At 41.3% G+C, this 24,920-nt stretch overlaps 1 protein-coding gene across 7 annotated transcripts in view; it reads left to right on the top strand.

The window, feature by feature from the left end:
* CHD1L (chromodomain helicase DNA binding protein 1 like) overlaps positions 1–24,920 on the top strand; it is a 43,726-nt gene that overhangs the window by 362 nt on the left and 18,444 nt on the right. For 2 of the 7 annotated variants that reach the window (XR_002831427.1, XM_006097768.3), the window contains exons 2-14: positions 2,040–2,152; positions 5,262–5,368; positions 5,901–6,015; positions 6,515–6,546; positions 11,194–11,275; positions 15,430–15,592; positions 16,830–16,985; positions 17,689–17,781; positions 19,367–19,463; positions 20,819–20,892; positions 22,798–22,908; positions 23,557–23,671; positions 24,283–24,436. Coding sequence is in view for 6 of the 7 variants with exons in the window: in XM_006097768.3 (XP_006097830.1) it covers positions 2,040–2,152; positions 5,262–5,368; positions 5,901–6,015; positions 6,515–6,546; positions 11,194–11,275; positions 15,430–15,592; positions 16,830–16,985; positions 17,689–17,781; positions 19,367–19,463; positions 20,819–20,892; positions 22,798–22,908; positions 23,557–23,671; positions 24,283–24,436 (1,412 nt within the window). In the remaining variant the exon portion in view is untranslated. Of the gene's footprint in view, positions 1–2,039; positions 2,153–5,261; positions 5,369–5,900; positions 6,016–6,514; positions 6,547–11,193; positions 11,276–15,429; positions 15,593–16,829; positions 16,986–17,688; positions 17,782–19,366; positions 19,464–20,818; positions 20,893–22,797; positions 22,909–23,556; positions 23,672–24,282; positions 24,437–24,920 lie in introns of those variants that run through there. The other 5 variants (XM_023761552.1, XM_023761554.1, XM_023761553.1 and 2 more) reach the window with 5 other exon arrangements.

Raw genomic sequence — 24,920 nt, 5'->3', positions numbered from 1 at the left:
GGGCAGGAGCCCCTCCTGGGGCCAGGTGGCCATGGCCCGGCCGGTGCCGCGCGCGGGGTTGGCGGGCGCAGCTGGAGAGGGATTCCGGGCCCCCGGCACGGGGCGCAGCGGAGGGGGAGCTTGGTGAGGCCTTGTCCTCATGGGGAGACCTTCCTCCGAGGAGGCGGCGGATGTCCTGACGCCCGCGGGGCTGGGGCTCGCAGTTTCTGTGCCGCTGGGTTTGCAGGCCTGTTCTTGGGGTTTCCGTCGTTAGTTCCGTGAAACGATCAGAACTCGGCTCCCAGCTGCAGGTTTCTTATTTACTGTGCATGCGCAGTTCTTGGAGAATTCCCCCCCCCCCCAGCTTACTCCCTCCCCTCCCCCCCCAGCTGTAGTTTAAAATATGCATCCAAGCCAAGTTGATCAGTTCATCACCGCACATAACTGTCCCTCTTACTTTTTTACTAGCCCTTCCTTCCCTAAAGTCAACGAAGAACAAACCTTTCAGCCTCTGTTGACACCCGAGGGTAGGGAGGGGGCGCCCCCTTACCTCTGGGTGCGGGTGAGAGTATGACTCCCCAGTTGGTCTCATTACCTCTGGACAGTGATAAAGGTCCTGAGTGTCCACAAGGCCTCCTGTGACACCGCTTTCGAGGGGGGTATTGGAGAGGGCTCATTGATCTCCTAGGGGCAGAGTCCAGGCATTTCTGGGTCGTTAATTTTCTCGCCTCCAAGTCTGGGATAGATGAGGCAAAACGAAACCTGGAACTCACCACCTTGTTGTTCCTTGGGTCCTGAGGTCACTAGCTGGGCTGCCTCTTCTCTCCACCTTTTCAGAGTTGACTTATGTTTGTGTGTTTTCTTTGTAACATTCAGGATTTTTAGTTGCATTAGCAAGAGGAATGGTGAGAAGAAAATCTCCATTTTCCCAGAAGCCATGTTGGTCTTTCACATTTTAGTCTTCTTTGATTAGTTGAATTTTCTAACTTACAAAGTGGCGATAATACCGACTACATGGGGTTATTATAAGTATTAAAGGAGGTAACTTCTATAAAGTGTTTACTACTCTCCCTGGTATTTAGTAAGTGCTTAATAAAAATAACATTTTTCCCCCAGATGTTCTACAATTACTATATATGGCCTAGTTTCTTTTTTTAAAAATATATTTTATTGATTTTTTTACAGAGAGGAAGGGAGAGGGGTAGAGAGTTAGAAACATCGATGAGAGAGAAACATCGATCAGCTGCCTCCTGCACACCTCCTACTGGGGATGTGCCCGCAACCAAGGTACATGCCCTTGACTGGAATCGAACGTGGGACCCTTCAGTCCGCAGGCCGACGATCTATCCACTGAGCCAAACCGGTCAGGGCGGCCTAGTTTCTTTTTAAAGGTCGTGAGTTCAAAGCAGAAAATTACAGTTTTGTTAATCGTTAGTAGTATGCTTGGGGTCCTCCCTTCTCCCAAGATGTAGCTGTTTTCTGAAATTGGATATTCTTTCCCCAAGGGGGAGAGGAGAGACAGCAGAAGCTCCACAGTGGATCGCAGACGTTCCCTCCGGCCCTGGCACACTGTTAAACACTCCCTGTGCAACATCCTTTCAATCTTAAAAGCACTGCGTCTCTCTTGAAGCATAATTTAATCTAGTCTTTTCTTCTTATTTTTTTGCAAAATTCAAATGGTTTCAATTAAGCAAGCAGACACAGGTACAATTCATGTGTTGTTGTTTGTGGTTATGTTGCATCAGTAATGCCTCCTTTCCTAGAATGGACACTAACATTAGAGTCAGGCAGTATTAGAGGCCAGCTCCCAAGTTGACTTTTTCATCTGTCATGTGGATCCCATAATACCGGGCTTTGAATATAATGGTGGCTAAATCTGCTGAAAAAGTAGTTTGGGAGTCAGCATGTGTTTACATATTTGTAACTTCCCAGCAGAGGATATGGCCAGTAATGTTGGGGGTATAGGGTTTAGGCCCTATCCTTCAGTTGGTCTTAGAATGTAGCCTGTGTGTGTGCTGAAATATTTGCCGTTGGGACTGGCTGTGTTTTTTTATTTCTAGGGATTAACCTACGCTCTTACCAACTGGAGGGAGTCAACTGGCTAGCCCAGCGCTTCCAATATCAGAATGGCTGCATCCTGGGAGATGAGATGGGCCTGGGGAAGACCTGCCAGGTACGTCACTTAACCTCGGGTTGAGGGTGAGAGTACTGGCTCCCCACTGACACTGTAGGGTGGTCTCATCTTTACCGAAATACCTTCTTACAACTCATTACTATCTTTAGTTACTAGGATGCATTTTTATATGAGGTGGTGAAATGCCTGAACCTTTATTTAGCGATTCTGACATTGGAGCTGACTTTTCTGATCAGGGGACAGTTTTGAACTGTGTCACTGCCCTTATTTTAGTTCCTGGGCAGGGTTTTTCTCTTGTAAAGCAAATTATACCTGTCTCAGGGATCAAATCGTTTCTGTCTTCCTTAGCAATACTCTAACGAATTAAGTTGGCTGGATCACTTCAAATATTAATTTCCCTTCCCCAGTGAGTAGAGGACCACTTCTCATTTCTCTAGCACAGTGGTTCTCAACCTTCCTAATGCCGCGACCCTTTAATACAGTTCCTCGTGTTGTGGTGACCCCCAACCATAAAATTATTTTCGTTGCTGCTTCATAACTGTAATGTTGCTACTGTTATGAATCGTCATGTAAATATCTGATACGCAGGATGTATTTTCATTATTACAAATTGAACATAGTTAAAGCATAGTGATTAATCACAAAAACAATACGTAATTATACATGTGTTTTCCGATGGTCTCAGGCGACCCCTTCTATATTATAGAAGGTTTTCTTGTCTACAGGATACCAAAGAAAGTCAGTGCAGTCAGGACACAGCAGCAGCAACTTGATCAGAAACCGTGGAAGTACGGGTTTCACCAGTGAACACACAGAATGAGTGAAGGTCTCATTAGTCCTTTTAGAAGCTCAAGTGCTCCCTCCAGCTCTAACCTCACATACACAAGCATCAAGCTGGAGCAGTTCTGCAGGTAGACTAGTCTGACCACGTGTCGGGGACTAAGGCAGGTACACCTCATGAATCTTGGGGTTATTCAGAATGCCATATGACCTGCAAGTATGGTCATATGAGGATATTTCTTAGGCAAATACATCTGGTTCTAGTATATTCCCAAATTGAGAGCTGTGAACGAGAACAAAGTTAGGTTTCCTGATGTCTCTGGGAGCCGGGCTCACAGACTCTTGGACCAGGTACAAGGCCTTCCCTGCAGCCAGCTTTGCGGTGGACATTGGCATTGTCCTGACTCCAGCAAATTCAGAGCCAGCAAATTTCACGTGTCCTTTGCCTTTCCCCAGGGTGTTCATGTAGTTCTACTTGTAAGTGCCCTGAAAATATTACACCTCCAAATTCATCAACATCATTTCAGTCTTGAAAGCACTGCACCTCTCTTGCTAAAATTCGTCATGCTAAAATTTTGTCTAGCATTTTTGCATCTGTGTTCTTGAAGGATATTGGTCTGTAATTTCCTTCTCTTGTAATATCTTTGTCTGGTTTTGGTATTGTGGGAAAGCTGGACCCATAGGATGAGTTGAGTATTCTCTCCTCTTCAGTTTTTTAGAATTTTATGTCGAATTGTTACTGTTTTTTTTTCTTAAATGTTTGGTATAATTCACTAGTCAATCCAAATTAATTTTGTAGATATATCTGGTTTAGAGTTACAAAAGGTAAGTTTTTTTTCTAAATAGTATCCTCAGCAAAAGCTAGACAGAGTGCTTTTAATCTAATAAGTACTTATTTATTGGATGATTTTTCTGAGCACAATCTGGATTGGAAAATGATAGGTAATTAAAGAAGAAAATTATTTCTATTATAAAATTAATGTAATTTCAGTTAAAAAAAACTACCAACCCATAACCACAGTACTCTAACCATAGCCATAAATAGTAGTGTATGTTTTACAATGGTTGAAATTATAGTGCACTTATAGTTTGTATTTTAGTAATCTAACACTGTCATTGTAATTTTCCATTTTTATTCTTCCCAATAATTATTTTTTATTGGCTACTTAATATTCCTTCAAGAGAATTGATCATAATTTACTTAAATGTCCTAAAGATGAGGAATGATGAGTTCCTTTTTTGTTGTGCTACTTAAATTAACCTCAGTGTGAACACCTTTGGGTATTTGCTTTCTCAGTATTTTGGATTATATCCTTAGGATAGATTTTTTTTTTTAAAGAGCATTTGCGGGAGTTTTTTTTTTTTTAAATATATTTTATTGATTTTTTACAGAGAGGAAGGGAGAGGGATAGAGAGTTAGAAACATCGATGAGAGAGAAACATCGATCAGCTGCCTCCTGCCCACTCCCAACTGGGGATGTGCCTGCAACCAAGGTACATGCCCTTGACCGGAATCGAACCTGGGACCCTTCAGTCCACAGGCCGACGCTCTATCCACTGAGCCAAACCAGTCAGGGCTAGGATAGATTTTTTTCAGAAACAGTTTAGCATGTGGGGATGGAGGCTTCTCAGACTTTTTGTTTTATAAAAGAGAGCTATTTTCTCTGTATATCACAGCTATCTTCTAAAGAAACTTTTCTAGTCGAAAGTGTGTACAGCCGTATCCACTTTACAAAAATTTGGCTTTACAAAAATTTTCGTTTTATACCCCTACTTAAGCTTATGAGGCAGTACTTACTGTTTGTTTTTTTACACTAGAATGTCTACTCCAGGAGAGCTAGTAGTTTTATCTGTTTTGTTCACTGTTATATACCAGAGCTCAGCATAGTAGCCTAGCAAGTAGAAGGTGCTCTGAAAATACAGGTAGGAGGGAGGAAGGTAGGAAGGAAAGAGAACCTGGGAAGCAGCAGAGGCCATTACGTGGTTGGTCCTTTTCACAGTCATACCCTGGCACTTGCTGTATGTTTTCCGAGTACTCCTGACCTCTTGTACATTCTTTGCATAGTTTTCATTGATTTCTGTTGTCTTTCCTGATTTTTTTTCTTTGCATTAGAGGTTCAATTGCATGAATATTGAGCACCATTGCTTGTTAACTGTTGATATGATTGAGTGCCACAGATTTCTTTGGCAATTATTTTGAAGCTTATGTGATTTCACTCTAGGAACGGATGCCTCTCCTAATGTGCACATCATGTTTTTGCAAACCAAGTGTTCTGTAAGCGTCTGTGTTCTCTACAAGGTTGTGGGAACTTTGGTCGTTTCTCATATGGAAATGTGATCAACACTGCCTTCTTTTTCTGTGTTTCAGACTATTGCTTTCTTCATTTACTTGGCAGGAAGATTAAATGATGAAGGACCATTCCTCATTCTTTGTCCCTTGTCTGTGTTGAGCAACTGGAAAGAAGAGATAGAAAGGTACAGAGCAGATGTAGCTGAAATTTTATTTTTTGCATCGATTAAGGTTTTTTTCTGAGTGGTGTGCGAAGTGTGATAAAACAACAAATTGCCCTAAACAGTGAGCGTATTTTTTTCCAGAAAACTCTAACCTGAGGTAATGTAGACAGAGACTGAGAATCTGATGGGAGGAGGGCCCCATGTTATTGTTCCTATTTGGCAATTTGAAGGTCAGCCCTCATTTTTAGTAAATTTTGCTGAACTAAAGGAGAAACCATCTTTTTCATAGTGACAGATGGAGTAACCAATATTTTGTTTTTAGAGTTAGCACAAGACCCTTTTTTTTTCGATGTTCCTTAGACCCTCCCACCTGTGTACACAAGAACTTATCCATTATTCTGCACAGGATTGCAGAGTCCCGGGACTCTCTGATTGCAGGGCGTCCTGAGGCCTGCACATCTGCAGTCCTTCCATGAAATGTACTTTTCCAGCTATGCATGCCCTGTCCCATGGCTCCGTGTTTGTGTTCATCTGCTTCTTTTCTTGGATTCAGATTTGCTCCAGGTCTTTCCTGTGTAACATATACAGGTGACAAAGAGGAGAGAGCCAACCTACAGCCAGACCTAAGACAGAAGCCATGTTTTCATGTGTTGCTGACTACCTATGAGGTACCCATTTGTTCCTCTACAGCAAGAACTCTTAACTTGGGACCCTGGAAGTTGTAACATCCATTGGAATTGTATTTAATGATTTTTGAGAACGCACATTTTTCTGGGACAGTCTACTTCAATTAGATTATCAGAGTGGGGGTGTGACCAAAGAAGTGAAGGGGAAGGCTTCCCAGGGAGGTGGCACTGGAGCTGCTTCTTGATTGATGAATAGGAGGCAGACAGGCAGGCAGGGGAAAGGGTTTGTGGGCTGAGGCCCTGGTCTCTGATGGAAATGGAGGACGCTTAGTTCCTGTCTCTTTTAAGTCCTTGTTCTTCATGCTAAGACCGAGTCACTGTAAGCAGGACTTACTGCCTCCTTTTGCATGTCTAAGACAGTGCCACTTAGAAATGATGTTCATAACTCTTTTTACTTAGTGAATGAATAAAACTTAACTCTTATTGATCTCAGAGTTATACTAGTACCAGACTTTATAACGTATTTTCCTTAAATTTTCAGATTTCTTTGAAAGATGCAGCATTTCTAAGATCGTGAGTATGTTACACTTCTTCAGAAATTGCGTTAAATGTATCATGATACTCATGTCTTTTCTTCTTTCCTGTATGTCTTCCATGAGTCTTATTTACAAACTAGAGGCCCAGTGCATGAAATTTGTGCACTGGTAGGGTCCCTAGCAGCTGCTGGCTGCTGGCCAGGGCCTCCCTCCCTTCCCCCAGCCACCCTGTGCCCTGGTTGAGGGGACAATTTGCATACTACGCTTTTATTAGATAGGATAGGAGGCACTGCAGGAGTCCTACAATCTAGCTCCCTAGATTGTATGTCCTTGGGTTAGTTACTTAATCTCCATGAACCTCAGACTCTTCATGTGTAAAATGGGGATGATTAACTCTCTTACCTTGGATGGCTGTTGTGAGGATTAAATGAAATAAGATGTGCCTGGTGTGAGGTTAACAGATACTAGATTCTTTCAATTGCAACTTGCATAGACACCTTCAGGACTGCTGTTTGGAGATTTTCCTGTAATATAGGAAGTGACTGATTTGAGCCTACAAAGTTAACGTTTTAGAAAGGGAGTGTTAAGAAGACTTCTAATCAATTAGCTTTCAGGCTTCATATGTGCTCATGAAGTACAGGAAACTAGATTTAACTCTTAGTACCACCTGATAATAAGGCTGACATGTTGCAGAATAGGGTCGAGATAACAGTTACCATATAAATTAAACAAGAGCTAGACTTTAGGCGAATAAGAAAAGAATATCTGTTGACAGTTTCGCGTTCTCCGTTGCATGTAGTTATGACGTGGTTAGGTGGGGATTTGCATCTTTAACATTCTGAAACTTTTGTTTTCAAAGTGCTTATCAATATTTTAAATGTTATTTCTCATTCAAGTTCTTTAGAGTTGAATTTCTTTTTTCATCTTATTTTGAAATACTAAAGGCCCAGTCATAGCTTTCAAAATGACTTCCATCCAGTATTTTGTTTCACTTTTCACTTAAGTGAGCATGTGATCTTATTTTTCTTTAGGAGAGGATATGCCTTACCTCTCTTGCGTTTATTTATTAATATCCAACTTAGTATTTGTTGAAGATTTCTCCTCTGGAACGACACTGTTCTGGGAGAAATACCAGGAAGATAAGCCATAGAGCTACCCTAAGAGGACATTAACTCCAGGAGAGGGATAAAAAATATATAGCTATCCATAATACAAGGCAATACAGTGGGGCCTTGACTTACAAGTTTAATTCGTTCCGTGACGGAGCTCGTAACTCAAATTTCTCGTATGTCAAATCTTAAAGTGAACGAGTGAGACATGTGATGCTGGGCTGATGTTATGGCGTTCACTGTGACGTTCGCTGCGCCAACTAGCGGTGGGGTATCTGAAGCTGGCTCGTAACCCGAATTTTAGCTCGCAACTCAAAGCAAAAAATCGGCCGAGAGACTGCTCGTATCTCGAAAAACTCGTTAGTCGGGATAGCTATCCATAATACAAGGCAATATACGGGACATCTCAAACAGTGAAAAGATTGAGGCATAAATGTTATTTGGTACTTTATATCAATCATCCTATTTAGTCCTCATGACAACCCTACAAGGGCTGTTACCATCTAGTTGAGAGCTGAGGAAATGAGATCAGGTAACCTACCCACTAGTAAGTTGTAGAGAACAGTGATCATATACACTAAACGAGCTGGACACCCTGACCCAGCACGAGTGCTGTGGAGCCTTCTTTGAAGCGTGCTTCTCAGATGATCTAGGTGCACTGGAGTCTCACCTTGTTCAGCAGAAATGCAATCTTTCTAAGGCAGATTGTCTGTCTTGAATCCATTCCAGGTGAATTGAAGAACCTAAGTAAATGAAGGGACATTTGTAACATTGACTCATAGTATGAATCCCCAAAACACAGATAGGTTCTTTTGATAACAGGAGTGGGCAAATGGAGTTTTACAGCTGTGGGTACACAAAACACAGTTTATTCTTACATTCTTATTTGCTAATTATTGCATTGTTTTCTCTGCAAATGACTGTAAACTGACTTTCGTCCCACCCTGTATTTGGCCAGGGTACACTGTATTACTGTATTGCACCCTCTGAGAATACGTGGGAAGTGTAATGTCATCTCTGCCCTAACGAGGTTTATTGTGGGGAGTTAAGACTGTGCATGTAACAATAGGAAAAATAGGAAAAATTTTTTATGACAGGCAACAGACTTATTCAGTCCTTGAGAGCTGGGATTTCCTCCACCTCTTGCCTTCCATGGAGCATCGTTCAGTGTCCTCTGATGAGTGCCTTTACCTGCTGCCTTTTACTGAGCCCAAAGCCATCTCCCTGTAGCCTGTTGCATTGAACTAGCTGTTATTGGATGCCTGCTTGCTGTGTGTGAAAACCTAAATATCTGGTTCTTCACAAGGGAGTAGGACCTAATCTGTTTTGAATGCGAATTCAGTCAGGCACACAGCTTTCTACTGTGGCCACTTTCGCACCTTATCTATGACCAGTGTCCGGCTTCAGCGAGACTTTGCTCCTGGTAATCCTTAAATGCACCCCTTGCTCATCCTTCCCAGTTCCTGTGTTCTCTGTGGACCCCCAGTCTCTCTCCACCTGTACCCCCCTCAGAAAGTGAATGGTACTAGGTGTCTGTTTCTGTACCATTTTCTGGATTTTTCACTCTAGCCTCAGAGGAAGAGGGCTTCCTCTTTGTAAGGCCAACCTCTGCTCAAGATCTTTTTCTAGTTTTTTAGGGATTTTTATTCCCATGCCCACTATCATTCCAATATTCTGTTTTACTTGTATATACATTTAGTTTTTTTAAGTATAAATTAATGTAATGGAATTACAGAATGTTTACAAACAAACTAAAGAGTTAAAGAAAATACTATAGCCCTAACTGGTTTGGCTCAGTGGATAGAGCGTCGGCCTGCAGACTAAAGGGTCCCAGGTTCGATTCCGGTCAAGGGCATGTACGTTGGTTGTGTGTACATCCCCAGTGGGAAGTGTGCAGGAGGCAGCTAAATCGGTGTTTCTCTCTCATCGGTGTTTCTAACTCTCTATCCCTCTCCCTTCCTCTGTGTAAAAAAATCAATAAAATATATTTAAAAAAATCTTATAACTTTCATTTTATTATCTTTTGAGTGGTTTACACATTTGTGAAAAAGGATATAGGCCTATCTTATTGCAACATAATCATCTTTATTATTTAAAATGCTGTATAATATTTTATAACCTATAATTGGACCTATTATGATTTTTTTCTATTTTAAATAATGCAGCTGGAAACATATGCAGACATACCTTTAAAAAATATTTTGAATTGTTTGTGGTGGGGGGGGGGGGGCGGAATTGTTATACCATGCTGTGCTACAAAATGTGCTCTGGCAGCCAGTGACTTCCATTTTAACAACCCAGAGGATGTATCTTCCAGACATCCATAAGGTTTGTCCTGTTCACCACTTCCTCATTTTAACATCATACTTTTTTAGCTGTGGTGACACCATTGTCTGTTTTCTTCTCAGTCTGAATCTCAGCTCTGCCTCTATGCCCTTGACCAAGTCGCCTAGTCTTTCTGAGCTTTCAGTCTCCTTGTTGGTAAAATGAGCACAATAATGTCTCCAGTAAAACCTCGCTATGATGGACTCATTTGGGCGAGGGGGGGGGGTGTCCTTTAATGCTGAAAGTCCGTTATATAATAAAGTAGGTTTTCCAAATGCGAATGATAAAAAATTGACAAATCGGTTCATTTATCTGTTTTTTACTTATTTGACACATTTATATAATTAAAATTAAGTATGTATGAAAAGTTTGAGTTCACAGAAGAGTTTTCTATAAAATTACTGTCATTTTAAATTTATACCGAATAGGTGGAGTAAATGTGTGCATTCACCAGCCACCACGAGTAAACAGATGCACACGGTTGAGGTGTGGCTTAGCACACGTCGGAACTTCATTAAAACTGCTGCAGCGTCACGCCAGGAGACAACAGAACCAACAACTCTGCATGTGATCACATGCTAATCATTCCCTGAACATTGTTTGCGAGTGGTGACTCTTAGATTTAAATATGTAGACGATAGTTGTAGATATGTAATATTTATTTATGTCGGCGAAATTACTACAGTGTTTTTTTTCCCAACACATGGCCTATTCGCTAAAATTTGTTAAAAATAACAGTGATTTAGTAACAAAACAAAACAAAAACCTCTGTTAATTTAATTATAAGCAAATCTTGGTTAAAAGCATTTTAAAATTAACAGGGTGTTCATTTTCACATATGACATACGGACTGGAAATTTCGTCCGTTAAATCTAAAGTCCATTAAATCAAGGTCTGCAAAATCAAGGGTTTGCTGTACTCACCATATTCTGGTAGATTAAATAACGTACATAAAGAGCCAAGCTCAGTGTCTGGCACACAGTAGGTGGTCCTAAATGTTTCATTTTGCTTTCTGTCACTGGCTCTTTCCTATCTTGGGAAAAATTCCTTTTATTTTAAGTACCTTATCTGGATATTGTCACATGTCCATGGTAGGCTCTCAGATAAGAAGGCCATTTGAGTGTGTTTCTCATAGATTGGGATTAATATTCATCTTCCCAACAATACCCACAGTTGTGTAGTGAGACTGTTGAATGTGAGATACGTGTTTGAGTTACGCAAAACTGAAAGCTTGGATTTTTCTCTCACAGCTTCCATTGGAGCGTTCTTGTTGTGGATGAAGCTCACAGGTTGAAAAATCAAAGCTCCTTGCTGCATAAGACACTTTCAGAGGTAAACTCACAGGCTAGTTTTAGTTTTTAATATAACTTCCTTATAAAAAACATTAGTTTAGCCGAAACCGGTTTGGCTCAGTGGATAGAGCGTCGGCCTGCGGACTGAAAGGTCCCAGGTTCGATTCCGGTCAAGGGCATGTACCTGGGTTGCGGGCACATCCCCAGTGGGAGATGTGCAGGAGGCAGCTGATCGATGTTTCTCTCTCATCGATGTTTCTAACTCTCTATCTCTCTCCCTTCCTCTCTGTAAAGAATCAATAAAATATATTTAAAAAAAAAAAATAAATAAAAAACATCAGTTTAGGCTTGCATAGAGCCAATTACGCTGAAACGTTCTTTCAGCCACATTCCTGCCGAGCTGAATGGAACATTTCGTGGGTGACAGCAGGTACATAATACGGCCTCACTTCTTCTTCCTCGAGTCTTTTGCAGAGGAGATGTTTTCTAACATCTGGCTATCCAGTGAAGAAGTAATAAGTTTCTACACCAATAAAATACATTGTATTTTTGGAAATGTTTCAACTCTCTCTTCAGAGGGGCAGTTTCTTTAAAAAAAAGTTTTATTATAATTCTTCTGTCTGCAATAGCAGATACTCTATCTGATATATTGTACCCCCTTCCCCATATACCTGTTAAAAAAATTGAGCAGTTCACATAGAGTCACAAAGAGACTGATTTCATGCCATTGAATATTACCGTCAGTCTTCCTTGTCTTGGTGATACTTTTGAGTATGACACCCTTGATCTCATTTCCTTCTCTTGATCTCTGACATCGTTCTGGCAAAGAAGATGAGAAATGTTGTTACAGCCCGAGGTTTGCTCTCTCCCGAGGACCCCGTGGAGCAGCTTGTGCATGTGAAGTGCCCTTCTCCGTAATCAAGTAAAGGCTTGTTCATTCGTGAGGCCACATGTGCGAATTTCTGTGACCATCATTGAAGTTTGGTCCCTGTCCTGTGAGCAGTTAGTAAATTTAGAGGTCATTTGAAGAGAAGTCTGGATTTTATCCTTATTGGCTAAAAGTTACAGTTTTTAGCATTTTCATGCAGATACGGCCACTGTCCGTTATTAGCTCAATCACAAGATTGCTGTCCTGTGGTGAGTCCCTTTCTGCTTTATTGTCCTTGGCCTTCTTTTTAGGGACTTGTAACAGTGTCTCTTTTCCCCAGGAGGTTTACATATGCTGGTGCCTAATCTTATAAGAGACTGCTTCATACGCTACCGAGTTATTAGTTTACTAATTTGCAAGGGGAGAAGAAAAGCAGGTGTAGTAAAAGAACACGAGGTTTGGAGTGGGGAAGCTAAGTTCTGGGGCTGGCCTCAGAGCGATTAGGTAAGGAAATTGTTCTCTGTCATCATGCATTCTTTTTAGGTGAGGTTTAAATTGCAGTTAACGCATTGGTTGAAAAAGTACATTTACTAGCACTGATTGGGCTGAGAAGTGGGGAGGTTACTGCCTTTATTCTCCTTCCTAATATTGTTTTCAGCTTGTTTATAAAAAGTTGGAAACAACCTAAATGTGAAACATAATTGATTGTATAATTTATGCTATGTTCATATACTACGTTTACAAAGTAAGGTTACCATGAAAAATTAGGTAGAAGGATATTTAATAACATGGAAAATATTTGTAAAATATTTTGCACAAAAAAGTTTACAAAATATTATACATAGCCCTAGCCAGTTTGTGCAGTGGTTAGAGCATTGGCCCAGGGACTGAAGGGTTGCGGGTTTGATTCCGATCAAAGGCACGTACCTTGGTTGCAGGCTCGATCCTGGCCCTGGTCAGGGTGCGTGCGGGAGGCAACCAATCTGTGTGTCTCTCTCACATCCATGTTTCTCTCTCTCTGTCTCTCCCCCTCCCTTCCACTCTCTTTAAAAAAAAAAAAATCAATGGAAAAATATCCTTGGGTGAGGATTAACAATATATATATGTACACAAATGAATTGTCTCTGGATTTTTTTTATCCATTTATAAGTTTTGATGCCAAAACAGACATTACTTTAAATAAAAATGTTAACTTATGTGATAGTGTAAGTTGATTGTAGTGACCAACAGCCTTGGTTTTGTGACCTCATATCTGTTAGGTCATCTCATCTTTTTGCCTGGTGAACACACATTGCAAAAATCTGATCTGGTTATTGGAAACTTATTTTTGGCCAGTTCGCATACTTGAAATACTATGAAAACTTTGCCCCAAAAGTAGACCAGGCATGAATGGGTGGACACTATTAGACATTTTAAAAAGAAACAATATCTTGGAGGGAAGCCTGGGGAGGGTGGGGGGGGGGGTGGGAGGTGATCAACCAAAGAACTTATATGCATTTATGCATAACCCATGGACACAGACAATGGGGTGGTGAAGGTCGGGGGTGGGGGAAAGGTGGTGGGCTGGAGGGGGTCAATGGGGGAGAAAAGGGGACATATGTAATACTTTCAACAATAAGTATTTTTTTTTATTGATTTCAGAGAAGAAGTGGGGGGAGAGAGATAGAAACATCAATGATGAAAGAGAATCATTGATTAGCTGCCTCCTGCACACCCCCTACTGGGGATCGAGCCCACAACCCGGGCATGTGCCCTGACTGTGAATTGAACTGACACCTTCTGGTTCATAAGTCGACACTCAACCACTGAGCTACCTTGGCCTGGCGACAATAAAGATTTTTTAAAAAATAGTGTTGTGCCCTAGCTGGTGTGGCTCAGTGGATAGAGCATCGACCTGTGGACTGAAGGGTCCCGGGTTCAATTCCAGTCAAGGGCACATGCCCAGGTTGCAGGCTCGATCCCCACTGCCGTGCAGGAGACAGCTGATCCATGAATCTCTCTCATCATTGATGTTTCTATCTCTCCCTCTTTCTTCGTCTCTGAAATCAATAAAAATATATTTTAAAAAATAAATAAAAATAGTGGTGTGTTTTCAGATTGGTAGAATTCATTACTAGGGTGCTGTTCTAAGAATGTCCACAAGACGGCACTATTGCAACTTTTCCCTGCAGGACGAGAGCCTTCTAGGTCTATCAATAGGGATTTCTTAGACTGGCAGAATTTCTTACTAGGGTGCTGTTCTTAGAATGTCCATAAGAGGGCACTATTGTAACTCCTCCCTTTCTAAGGTGCTGTTTTCAGAAAAACAAAAAAGATTACCAAAAAAAGCAAAACATATTCAAGTCAGTTTTAATTGATTGTGTTAATTCATCTATTACCTTTTCTTATGACAAAATAGTATCTTCTTATGACTTTCTCCCAAATCAAAATATATCTACTCCTCTGTATTTATTAACATTTGGTGTTTATTACTACCATATCCTTTGCCATATATATATATATATATATATATATATATATATATAATCTCCAAACATATATTTGCATAATAACCTATTTTAAAAATTAAAACAATACACATACATAGGATATGGCTGTCCCATTTTGCTGTACTATTTAATTCAAATGGTGTACGTTCTTGGTAATGTGAGGTCCGAGGTTGTTTTTTGCTTGACCATCAGGTCTATAGTTGCTGTTTTTCCTAACCTTTTACTTCATTAGTCACTTATTCTTGGTGTTATCATCTTTGCTCAAAATGGAAAGACTTTCTTTGCATTTTGAGCTGTATATGACCCTGTGTCTAGAAATGTTCGGAAGTCTTGATGTGTTACATGTGATGCACTGTAAAGTTTTATAAAAGGACATTCTTTTAGTATAGATTTTGTTTGTGCTTATAGCAGTGGGGCCTGCTGCTATAACTTTGGGCTTCTCGAACTGCATGAATATATGCTGTGTACCTCTGATGCCTCAGTGGACTCCCTCACATAGGTGATAATATAGCTTGAATCCCCACATACATGGAATAATAATGACCATGCTGAATACTCATGTAGTACTTCAGAGTTCACAAAGTGATTTTATTTACATTCTTACAATGGTATCTCCATCACAATTACTATCCCCTTTTAATAGTTGAAACTGAAGAGGTGTTATTTCCTACATCAAACAGATAGTATGCAACTTGAACCTGAGCCTTTTGATTTCATGTCCCCATGGTCATTCCATTAAATCATATCTCTGTTTATATGGGTAAAGGTTGTGATGGCTAACTCTGCCTTGCTTTCCAATGTTACAGATTTTTTACTTTATTTCTTTATGTATTTGAGTTCTCAGTAGTCTTCAATCTCCTGCTGACCGGTACTCCCATCCAGAACAGCCTCCAAGAGCTCTACTCCCTCCTCAGTTTTGTGGAGCCTGATCTCTTTTCCAAGGAGCAGGTGGAAGATTTTGTTCAGCGTTACCAGAGTATTGAGAAAGAGTTTGAGTCAGGCAAGTGCCCTTCTGACAAATTGTTCCCAAGAGATCTGGACCCAGAAACTGGCCTAGTGCAAATAGGTTATAGATAGAAAAGAAAGAATCAATAACCAGAGGATACCTTCCAGGAAGATAAAGAGCCACACAAAAATCAGATGTTGGTAGATTTCTCATGCTGTTCCCAGTTGTCTGCTATTCATGACTCTCTTATTTGTGACATGATTCTACATGAGGGCTTCTTTGGGTGAATTTTGGAAGAAATAGGAAGTTTCTGCTAATAGACTTTGACATATAATTTCTATAAGGACTTGTTAACTTTCTGTGCTACTTCCTGAGGCAGAACAGTATATGGGTGCGATAGCCCTCCACTACTGTTCAGCATTCCACAACATTGGTTCTTCTATCAACACTGCACTGAAACGAAAAGTCCTGGATGGATGTGTGGTGGAAGTGAAGGAGGAAAGCCTTCCTCATTCGTACAGTTGCCTGGTGTGGGCTTCTTCCTCGCATCTGTGCACCTCTGCCTCATAGAATTATCTGTATAGCCCTATGAGATTATGCCAGGCTGATTATTCTAAACAAATGGTAGGCGTTCTACTAGTGGGTATGGGTGTACTCGGTGAGTATGAATTGGAAAGGCTTCTCATACAAAAATCCCCACACATTCCTTGGGGAACCTGCTCTGAGGTTGGTTGCTCATGTTTAGGGTTGCCAGATAAAATATATGACACCTAGTCAAATAATACATGGGACATACTTGTATTAAAAAGTCATCTGAAATTCAAATTTAGCTGAAGTCTTGTATTTTTATTTGCTGTAGGTGGCAACTGTGCATGCGGTATAATGCCAATTTTGGCTAATTTTGAAGTTTACCACACTTAGGGGAGGAACAAGGGAGTTGATGTCAGAAGAACTAAGTTTGAATGCTAGCAACAGTAGCATCTAGCTGTGTAACTTTGGATAAGATGCTTAATTTTTCTGAGCCTCACTTCATTCTAAAAATGGGGAAATATTACTTACTTGGCCTGTGCATTTCTCAGATGTTATGCTGATCAATGAGATTATCAGTAAGAATCAAGTTCGTTGGGTATTTCTAGTTCTTAAGAGCTAGTAATGATCACTGAAAAATTACCATATTGGCTTAGAATGCAGAATGGGCATGAAAATGAGAAAAAAAAATTGCTGTATGTTCTCTAGTAATTGGTCTTACTTCTATCCCACACTTCTTGTGTGTTTTTTTTTTCTTACACAGCAAGTGAACTACACAAACTCTTGCAGCCATTTCTGCTGAGGCGAGTGAAATCTGAGGTAGCTACGGATCTTCCCAAGAAGACAGAAGTAGTGATATACCATGGCATGTCGGCACTGCAGAAAAAGTACTACAAGGCCATTTTGATGAAAGACCTAGGTAATCAGAGGGCACTTGCCTGTTTGGTCTTCATGCAGGGAAATATTTTATAATCACACTCACTTTGTACAGCAAGACTATGGGCTGGAATTTTGTATCCTGAATATATTCAGGTCAGCTGCAGTGAAACTGGCTGGAAGGAATGTCTTCAGTATAACTCAGACGTGATTGGCTGTTGCCGTTGTGAAATTCCCTCCCCCACCTCTCCCACACGCAGTTTTCCTTATTGCAAACACTTGTAGGTGTTCAGTCATGCCTTTAATTTTCCCACCCTCTTAGATATTTACAAGATATTGAAAACATTGCAAAACGTTTTTGTTGAATCAAATTCACTGGGAGGAATTGGGAGTGAACGGGAGAGAGAGGAGTGGAACAATCTCTCATTTTTTTAATTTTTATTTTTGGTCCCTTGGCTCCTGAGCAGCAGTTAAAGAAGGAAATTTAGAATTTACAAAAGAATAACAAAGTGCTCCTGAGATCAATTTATAGTTAGTGCCCTTCTTAAAACAAAATGATGGTTAAGGAGACTTCCTGTGGACGTGCTGTTAATTCTTGATGCGATTCAATGAAATTTGGGAGGTTAATATAGGTTTGAAAGATATATTATTAAAACGAATAAGATTATATATGGAAACATAGAGGGTTTCTTTTTTGCTGTTCAGTCATTCATCTCTATTTCTCTCTCTCTCTTTAAAAATTCCAGATGCATTTGAAAATGAGATGGCAAAGAAAGTTAAACTTCAGAATGTCTTATCCCAGCTTCGAAAGTGTGTGGATCACCCATATTTGTTTGATGGTAAGGCAGTGTCTTTTCACTTACTCTGTGTTAACATTTCTGTGGCCAACATGTTGGCAGAATTCTTCAAAAGAATTGCCTGTATTTACTGTCTATTTTCCCTCCACTTTGTTAATATTTTTATGTTGATGTTATCTAATATATTGATCATATTCAAATTTCTTCAGTTGTCCTCTATAATATCCCTGATGGCTACTTTTTTTTTTTTTAATTCAAGATCCAGTCATAGATCCTGCTTGCATTTGTCGTGTCTCTGTTTTCCTGTAATTTAGAAATATCTCTCACTTTTATTGTTGTGGCCATTTTTTGTCTTTCGTGAAATTGGCAATGAGAGAATCAAGGCCATTTGTTTTAGGGGATGTCTTATAATCTGGATTCATCTGATGATATTTATATAATAAGATAAGATGTCCCTTTGTCTTGAACTTACTCAGCCTTTCACCACTGTTATTCCTAGTTTACGAATGATCTCCATGTTGCCCATCCAGTGGTTGTCAGTTCACATTTTAATTAACCTCTCAAAACCTTTGACACAGTTGGCACATCGTTCGTGTTCTTCACATGGGGTTTGGGGCAGCACTTTCTCTTCTCCGCCTGTGTTACGTCTACGCCTTCTTAGCCTCCTTTGCTGTGTCCCTCTTCATTTTATGGATGTCTGTCAGTTCCCTCTAAGTGCTGTGTTCGCTGCATTCTATGCATTCTGATATGTAATGTTTTCATTTTCATTCAAACTGTTGTGGTTTTTTAATTCATCTAATGCAGTGGTTCTCAACCTTCTGGCCCTTTAAATACAGTTCCTCATGTTGTGACCCAATCATAAAATTATTTTCGTTGCTACTTCATAACTGTAATGTTGCTACTGTTATGGATTGTAATGTAAATATCTGATATGCAGGATGGTCTTAGGCGACCCCTGTGAAAGGGGTCGTGACCCTCAGGTTGAGAACCGCTGATCTAATGGGTAGTCTTTGGGACAATTCCAGGACTTCTGTGTCTGTGGGGGCTCTAGTAGGGATAGGAACAATGCAGAAGGTTTGCTGCAGTAATTTTAAGGGAGTCTTTGCCAAGTAGCACTATGAATTGTTTAAAGAGGTCACAGCATCTTAATTAGGTGCATATCAGAACTTTTTTTTTTTCCAAGGAGGGGGGTGTTGGGAACATGTACATTTTGAAAGCAGCCCTCCAGGTTAACCTGACTGACATCCCCAACTTGAGACTTAACTAGAGTATACAACTAAGCCTATTTCTTAATTTGTTTTCTAGAGTTAAAGCCTCAAGATACTAATTTTGGGTCTCTTTGGTCTTTAGCATCTCCCTGTGCCTCAATATCCTAGAGTCAGTTTGTTCCTTGGATAAACATTTGTTAGGCATATTGGGTGTGCCAGGCTCTGTGATAGATGTTAAGCAGCACCGAGATGACCATGCAAACAAACAAGTATAAATTGCCTCAAAGAGAGACGAGATGTGGGCCCATTATCAGTTGGCAGGAGCTGGGCCTCTTGCTGTAGCCTGGCCATGGGTTTCACCATCACAGAGTCTGGCCTGACTGGGGAGACACTATTGAGAGTGGGTTCTCTCTTTCCAGGTGTGGAACCAGAGCCTTTTGAAATTGGAGACCACCTGATTGAGGCCAGTGGGAAACTTCACCTGCTGGATAAGCTATTGGCATACCTATATTCTAGGTAGGTGGTTGTGTTACAGAATTTACCAGGCGACCGGAAAATACACAGGAGTACCCAGAGATACAGGAAAAAAACATTTATTTTCAGATGTTTCACATGTACTAGTACAGTGACTCAGGGCTTCTCCAAAGCCTATTTTCCCAAGTGGGCCTGAACCAACCTAAAACCTCAGATTTGGCAAAAGCACCCACCATTAGGAATGTGCTAGTCAAATAATTGCATGTCTTATTATATTCTATTGGCTCTGATATATATATACTGTAAGTGTGTTAGAGTTGGAGAGGATCCATAAATATCTTCTCTCTAACCATTTTATTTCATAGGTGTTGAAACCGACCCAGAGTGGTTGTATGACTTGTCTAAAGTCAGCCAGTCAACAGTTGGTAGAGATGGGATTAGAATTGAGGTCTTCAGCTTCAAGTTTAATGCCTTTTCCTATTTGGGGCTAGAGTCTTGAAGGAATTCTTTATAATTCTTCCTGTTGTACCCCTTGCAAGCTCAGATTAAATGGAAATACGTTTTGACAGTGCCATACTTCTGTGTGTATGACGGCTTAAAATAACTGATATCATGGGGCTCTAGACTTGACTTCATTCTTGGCTTACCCCATTTTGCCTCCTCCTCTCTTCACTCCTCTTTCTATACATAAGTTTTCTCATGTATCTTATGGGATATCACCTGCCCCTTGCTTCTCTAATGCTTCATAGACTTCAACCAGCATAGCTCTAGAAGAGAGGATAGTGACTTTACACCCTCAAGTAGATGCAGATGGCTGACCCCAAACTCTTCAGCGTTTTCCGGTTTTTTGGTGCATTTGCATTTTGCATCTTACTCTTCTAATGTCTTTTATTTGCTGTTAAACTAAAATTTTCTTCCCACTTGGTAAATTGATCTTACAGAGAGAGGCACCTTGGTTATCCTAGGGCAGGGGTCCTCAAACTACGGCCCGCGGGCCACATGCGGCCCGCCGAAAACATTTATCCGGCCCGCCAGGTGTTTTTGCTGCCACTGCCTGTCCTGCTTAGCGGCCGACTCATCCCGGGCCCACAGTGCGCATGTGTGGAATGTCTGAGGGACAGGCTCCCTGTTTAAAAAGTTTGAGGACCTCTGTCCTAGGGCTTCATACCCTCCCTGGTGCACTGACACATGCCCCTGGGGATATTCCCTCTCTGCCTCGAGAACTACTGTGAAGGATATGGCTACGTTTGGACCTATGTCCTTCCATAAGGCATTTAGCATTTCAGAGGAAATCTCTGTAAATGATTATGACATTTATACTTCTGCTTCAGCATTTCATTTATTTATAAACTTGCATTCTTTGGTAAATTTCACTTGAAACTTCTTTTTCTTGCCAGGGGCCATCGAGTTTTACTTTTCTCCCAAATGACCCAGATGTTGGATATTCTCCAGGACTACATGGATTATAGAGGTGACGTCCCGTGGCCACTACATTTCTCCAGCCTTTTTCAGACTTAACAGTCCAGATAGGTTCCTGAAGAGTAATTGAGGGTGTGGGGATGTTACAGAGGAAAGCATAGACGAACACTACTCAGACCAAAGGCAGATTAAAAGTGAGGAGGAAAGTGTGTGACGCAAGGATTGGCAGCACGGGGCAAACACGTGGGCAGAAATAAACACACATTCCCATCGGTGATGTGATTTAAAAATATGGGCCCTGGAGAAAATGTGTTTTGCAGAAATGTTGAGAATTTTTGCAATCTGTGATAAATAGTTTTAGTGAAAGTAGCTATCAGTGTCCTGCAACATTCAACTCAACAGTTGAGTACCTGTTCAAGGTCAGTGGAAGAGATGAATACTGAAATTATAGAGAGCCCACATATCAACCAAGAAAGAGGTAAATGGAATTTTTAAAAAATATATATTTTTATTGATTTCAGGGAGGAGGAGGAGGAGAGAGAGAAACATCAATGATGAAAGAGAATCACTGATTAGCTGCCTCCTGCACGCATGTGCCCCCAACTTGGAATCAAACCATGACTTCCTGGTTCGTAGGTCAATGCTCAATCACTGAGCCACACCAGACAGGCAAGACAAAGAATATTAAAAGTAGCAAGAGGAACGTAGTTAGTTACCTACAAGGCATCTCCTATAGCTAGTTACCTATAAGACTGTCAACTGATTTCTCAACAAAAATTTTGCAGGCCAGAAGGGAGTAGCAAGAAATATTCAAAGTGATGAAAAGCAAGGACCTACAACCAAGATTACTTTACCCAGCAAAGTGGTTATTTAGAATCAAAGGACATTAAAAGAGCTTCCCAGACAAGAAAAAGCTAAAGGAGTTCATCACCACCAAACCATTATATAATGTTAAAGGGTCTTGGAGGAGGAGGAGGAGGAGGAGGAAGGGATAAAAAATATGAACAATAAAATGGCAACAAATACTTATCTGTCAGCAATTGAATCTAAAAAACAAACGAACAAGCAGAACAGAAACAGACTCATAGACACAGAGACAGTTCTGATAGTTGCAAGATGGGAGGGGGATGGGGAGATGGGTGAAAAAGGTGAAGGGATTAAGAAGTACAAATTGGTTGTTACACAGTAGTCTTAGAGATGTAAAGTACAGCATAGGGAATGTAGTCAATAATATTCTAATAACTATGGTGTCATTGGGTATAAGATTTATTGGGATGGTCACTTAGTAAGTTATATAATGTTCAATCACTGGGGTGTACACCTTAAACTAATATAATATTGTATGTCAACTATAATTGAAAAATAAAAAATTATTTAAGAAAAAAGGAGAAGAACTCATAGACAGTCTCCCAGAGCCACTTGATGCCCCCCAGGTACTGTAAACTGGTCCAGTGGACACTTGCAGGAAATGCCATTGGCACATTGAGGAATCCCCAGATTTGTAAACATGGCTTGGGCACATAATTCCCCTCTCCAACATGCGTCTGCGGTGAAGCCTGAAGCCATCTGGCAGGCTCACTCGCCAGCTCCCAAGCGCTTGCTTACTGCTTGCATAAGTGAGAGTTATGTCGTAGCCAAACGGAACCGCCGCACAGCATGGTCCGCAGTGTGCTTTAGGTGGCTTGGGAGAGTCAGGATTGAACATTCAGTCCAGGAATGCCAAGTATATCTTACCAACTGCGTGTATTTAAAACAACCAGGGGAGTACATTATGGAAAGTTCTTTGGTAAGACAATAAAATGACCCCTAAATTTTAAACTTTGCCTGTGGGATTTGCTTAAAATTGGGGCATGCTTGTATAGAGAAAGGGACACAATTAGCATTTGGTTTTGAGCTGACAGTGCTTTATTCAAGTATCTGAAAAGGATTAATATTTGTTTTCTTCTTGCATGTGAAGGCTACAGTTACGAGCGTGTGGATGGTTCCGTGAGAGGAGAGGAGAGATACCTGGCCATTAAGAACTTTGGACAGCAGCCCATTTTTGTATTTCTTCTAAGTACCAGGGCAGGTAAGTCACATTGGCATTGGCAAAGGCAAATAAGGGATGATACAGGACTTTTACATCTCAGCACTTAGTATGTTTTTCCTTATTTCTCTGAAAGTGTAGGTCAGTACTGAGGAGTATAAAAAATGGGACTTTTAGGTCGTTGCCATAAGTTTATCAAGGTACTGGCCTTCTAGCATGGTTTCTATTGTAGCCAGCCTTTCTTAGCTGTCATCTCGTCAGAGAAGTAAGGCTGAAACCTAGGGAGTGATTCTAATCTGCTTTAACCATTGACCTGAGATTGCCCCAGATTTCAATAATTTTGTGGACAGTTTTATTCCTAATTTAGTAGAGGTAGCTCTCCTCCCCAGCCATGAATTTGTGAAATGAAATCGGAATCTGTCCACTACTTAAGTATCCACTTCCGCTGCTTCCTCCTACTCCCCTCATTCTGTTACTTTCCGTAGTTAAATTATCCCAAGTCAGGCGGTAGGAGCTCAGGGAGCAGTTTTAACCACTGCAAGTTTCTGGAGTTAGAGATTGGGGCGAGTTTGAAGGAAGAAGCCCGATATTTTGACAATTCCGTTTATCAATCTGACCTCTGTAGCCTGTGTCTTTTCTCGTCTCTAGTCCTCATACGGTTGATCATTCTCCTTTGTGCATTGTTTTCAGGTGGAGTTGGCATGAACTTAACGGCAGCAGATACCGTTATTTTTGTTGACAGCGATTTCAATCCTCAGAATGACTTGCAGGCAGCCTCCAGGGCTCACCGAATAGGCCAGAACAAGTAAGAGATTGAAGCAGCTGCATGTTTCCACTTGTTGGCTACTTGGCAGTCTGGTTTGGGGAGGAAGGTGGTAATCCTGTGATAGTCCCAGGCTGGAGGCTGAGAGACTGCGAGGGGTTAGCCCGGGTTTGCTGCTGACTGGGCAGGGCACGTTCTCGCTCAAGACTTGCTTTGTTAAACAGAGCAAAATCAAATTGTGAAAGGACGAGAAGGAACCTTCAGAAGTTATTTAACTCATCCTTCCTGAGTTAGGGTCTGACTCAGTTAAAAAATCTGTGGTGTGATGGAACTAAGCTGAAAAGATGGGTCTGACCCTTTGACCCGAAGATAATTTAGGTTTACCAGAGGTTTTCTTCTGCCACAGATAAGGAATCCCAGTTCTGACCACATCTGCATCCCTTTCTTAACTCTTTTGGAAAAGTTTAGTGAGGCCCTATGTGAGGTCAGATCTCTCTTAACAGTGGCTCTGTCCATGGATAACAGTCTCCCTTTAGCTGTGCCCCAAACGTGGCATTTTGGGTTTATTTCCTTTTAGGTGCATCAACCTTGTATGCTTGCACCCATCTTTGCAGACTCCGGTAGCACACTCCTCTCCTTTGACTTCTGTACAGGTCTGTTAAGGTTATCCGGCTGATCGGCAGAGACACCGTGGAAGAGATAGTTTGTAGGAAAGCCGCCTCCAAGCTGCAGCTCACCAGCGCAATCATGGAGGGAGGGCATTTTACTCTGGGAGCCCGGAAGCCTGCAGGTGATGCTGACCTCCAGGTATAGTAGGTTGTTCTTCACTTCAGAATATGTCAGGGTTTGTAGTCAGTGCTCTCTGTGGATGAGAATGTAAGTGAAGAGAACTAGCATTGCCCTGGCCGGTATGGCTCAGTGAGTGGGGCGTCGTCCCATGGACCAGAAGGTTGCTGGTTCGGTTCCTGGTCAGGACACGTGTCCGGTTTGTGGGCTCAGTCCCAGTAGGGGCATGCAGGAGGCAGCCTATCGATGTTTCTCACATAGATGTTTCTCTTTCTCGCTCCCTCTCCATTGCTCTCTCTCTCTATAAATCAACAAAAATATTTTTTAAAAGACTAGCATTGCCGAAACCGGTTTGGCTCAGTGGATAGAGCGTCAGCCTGCGGACTGAAAGGTCCCAGGTTCGATTCCGGTCAAGGGCATGTACCTGGGTTGCGGGCACATCCCCGGTGGGGGATGTGCAGGAAGCAGCTGATCAATGTTTCTCTCTCATCGATGTTTCTAACTC

The sequence above is a fragment of the Myotis lucifugus genome, unplaced genomic scaffold (genome assembly GCF_000147115.1).
Source record: "Myotis lucifugus unplaced genomic scaffold, Myoluc2.0 scaffold_211, whole genome shotgun sequence".
Taxonomy (NCBI): domain Eukaryota; kingdom Metazoa; phylum Chordata; class Mammalia; order Chiroptera; family Vespertilionidae; genus Myotis; species Myotis lucifugus.
This window is presented reverse-complemented; position numbering and strand designations above follow the sequence as displayed.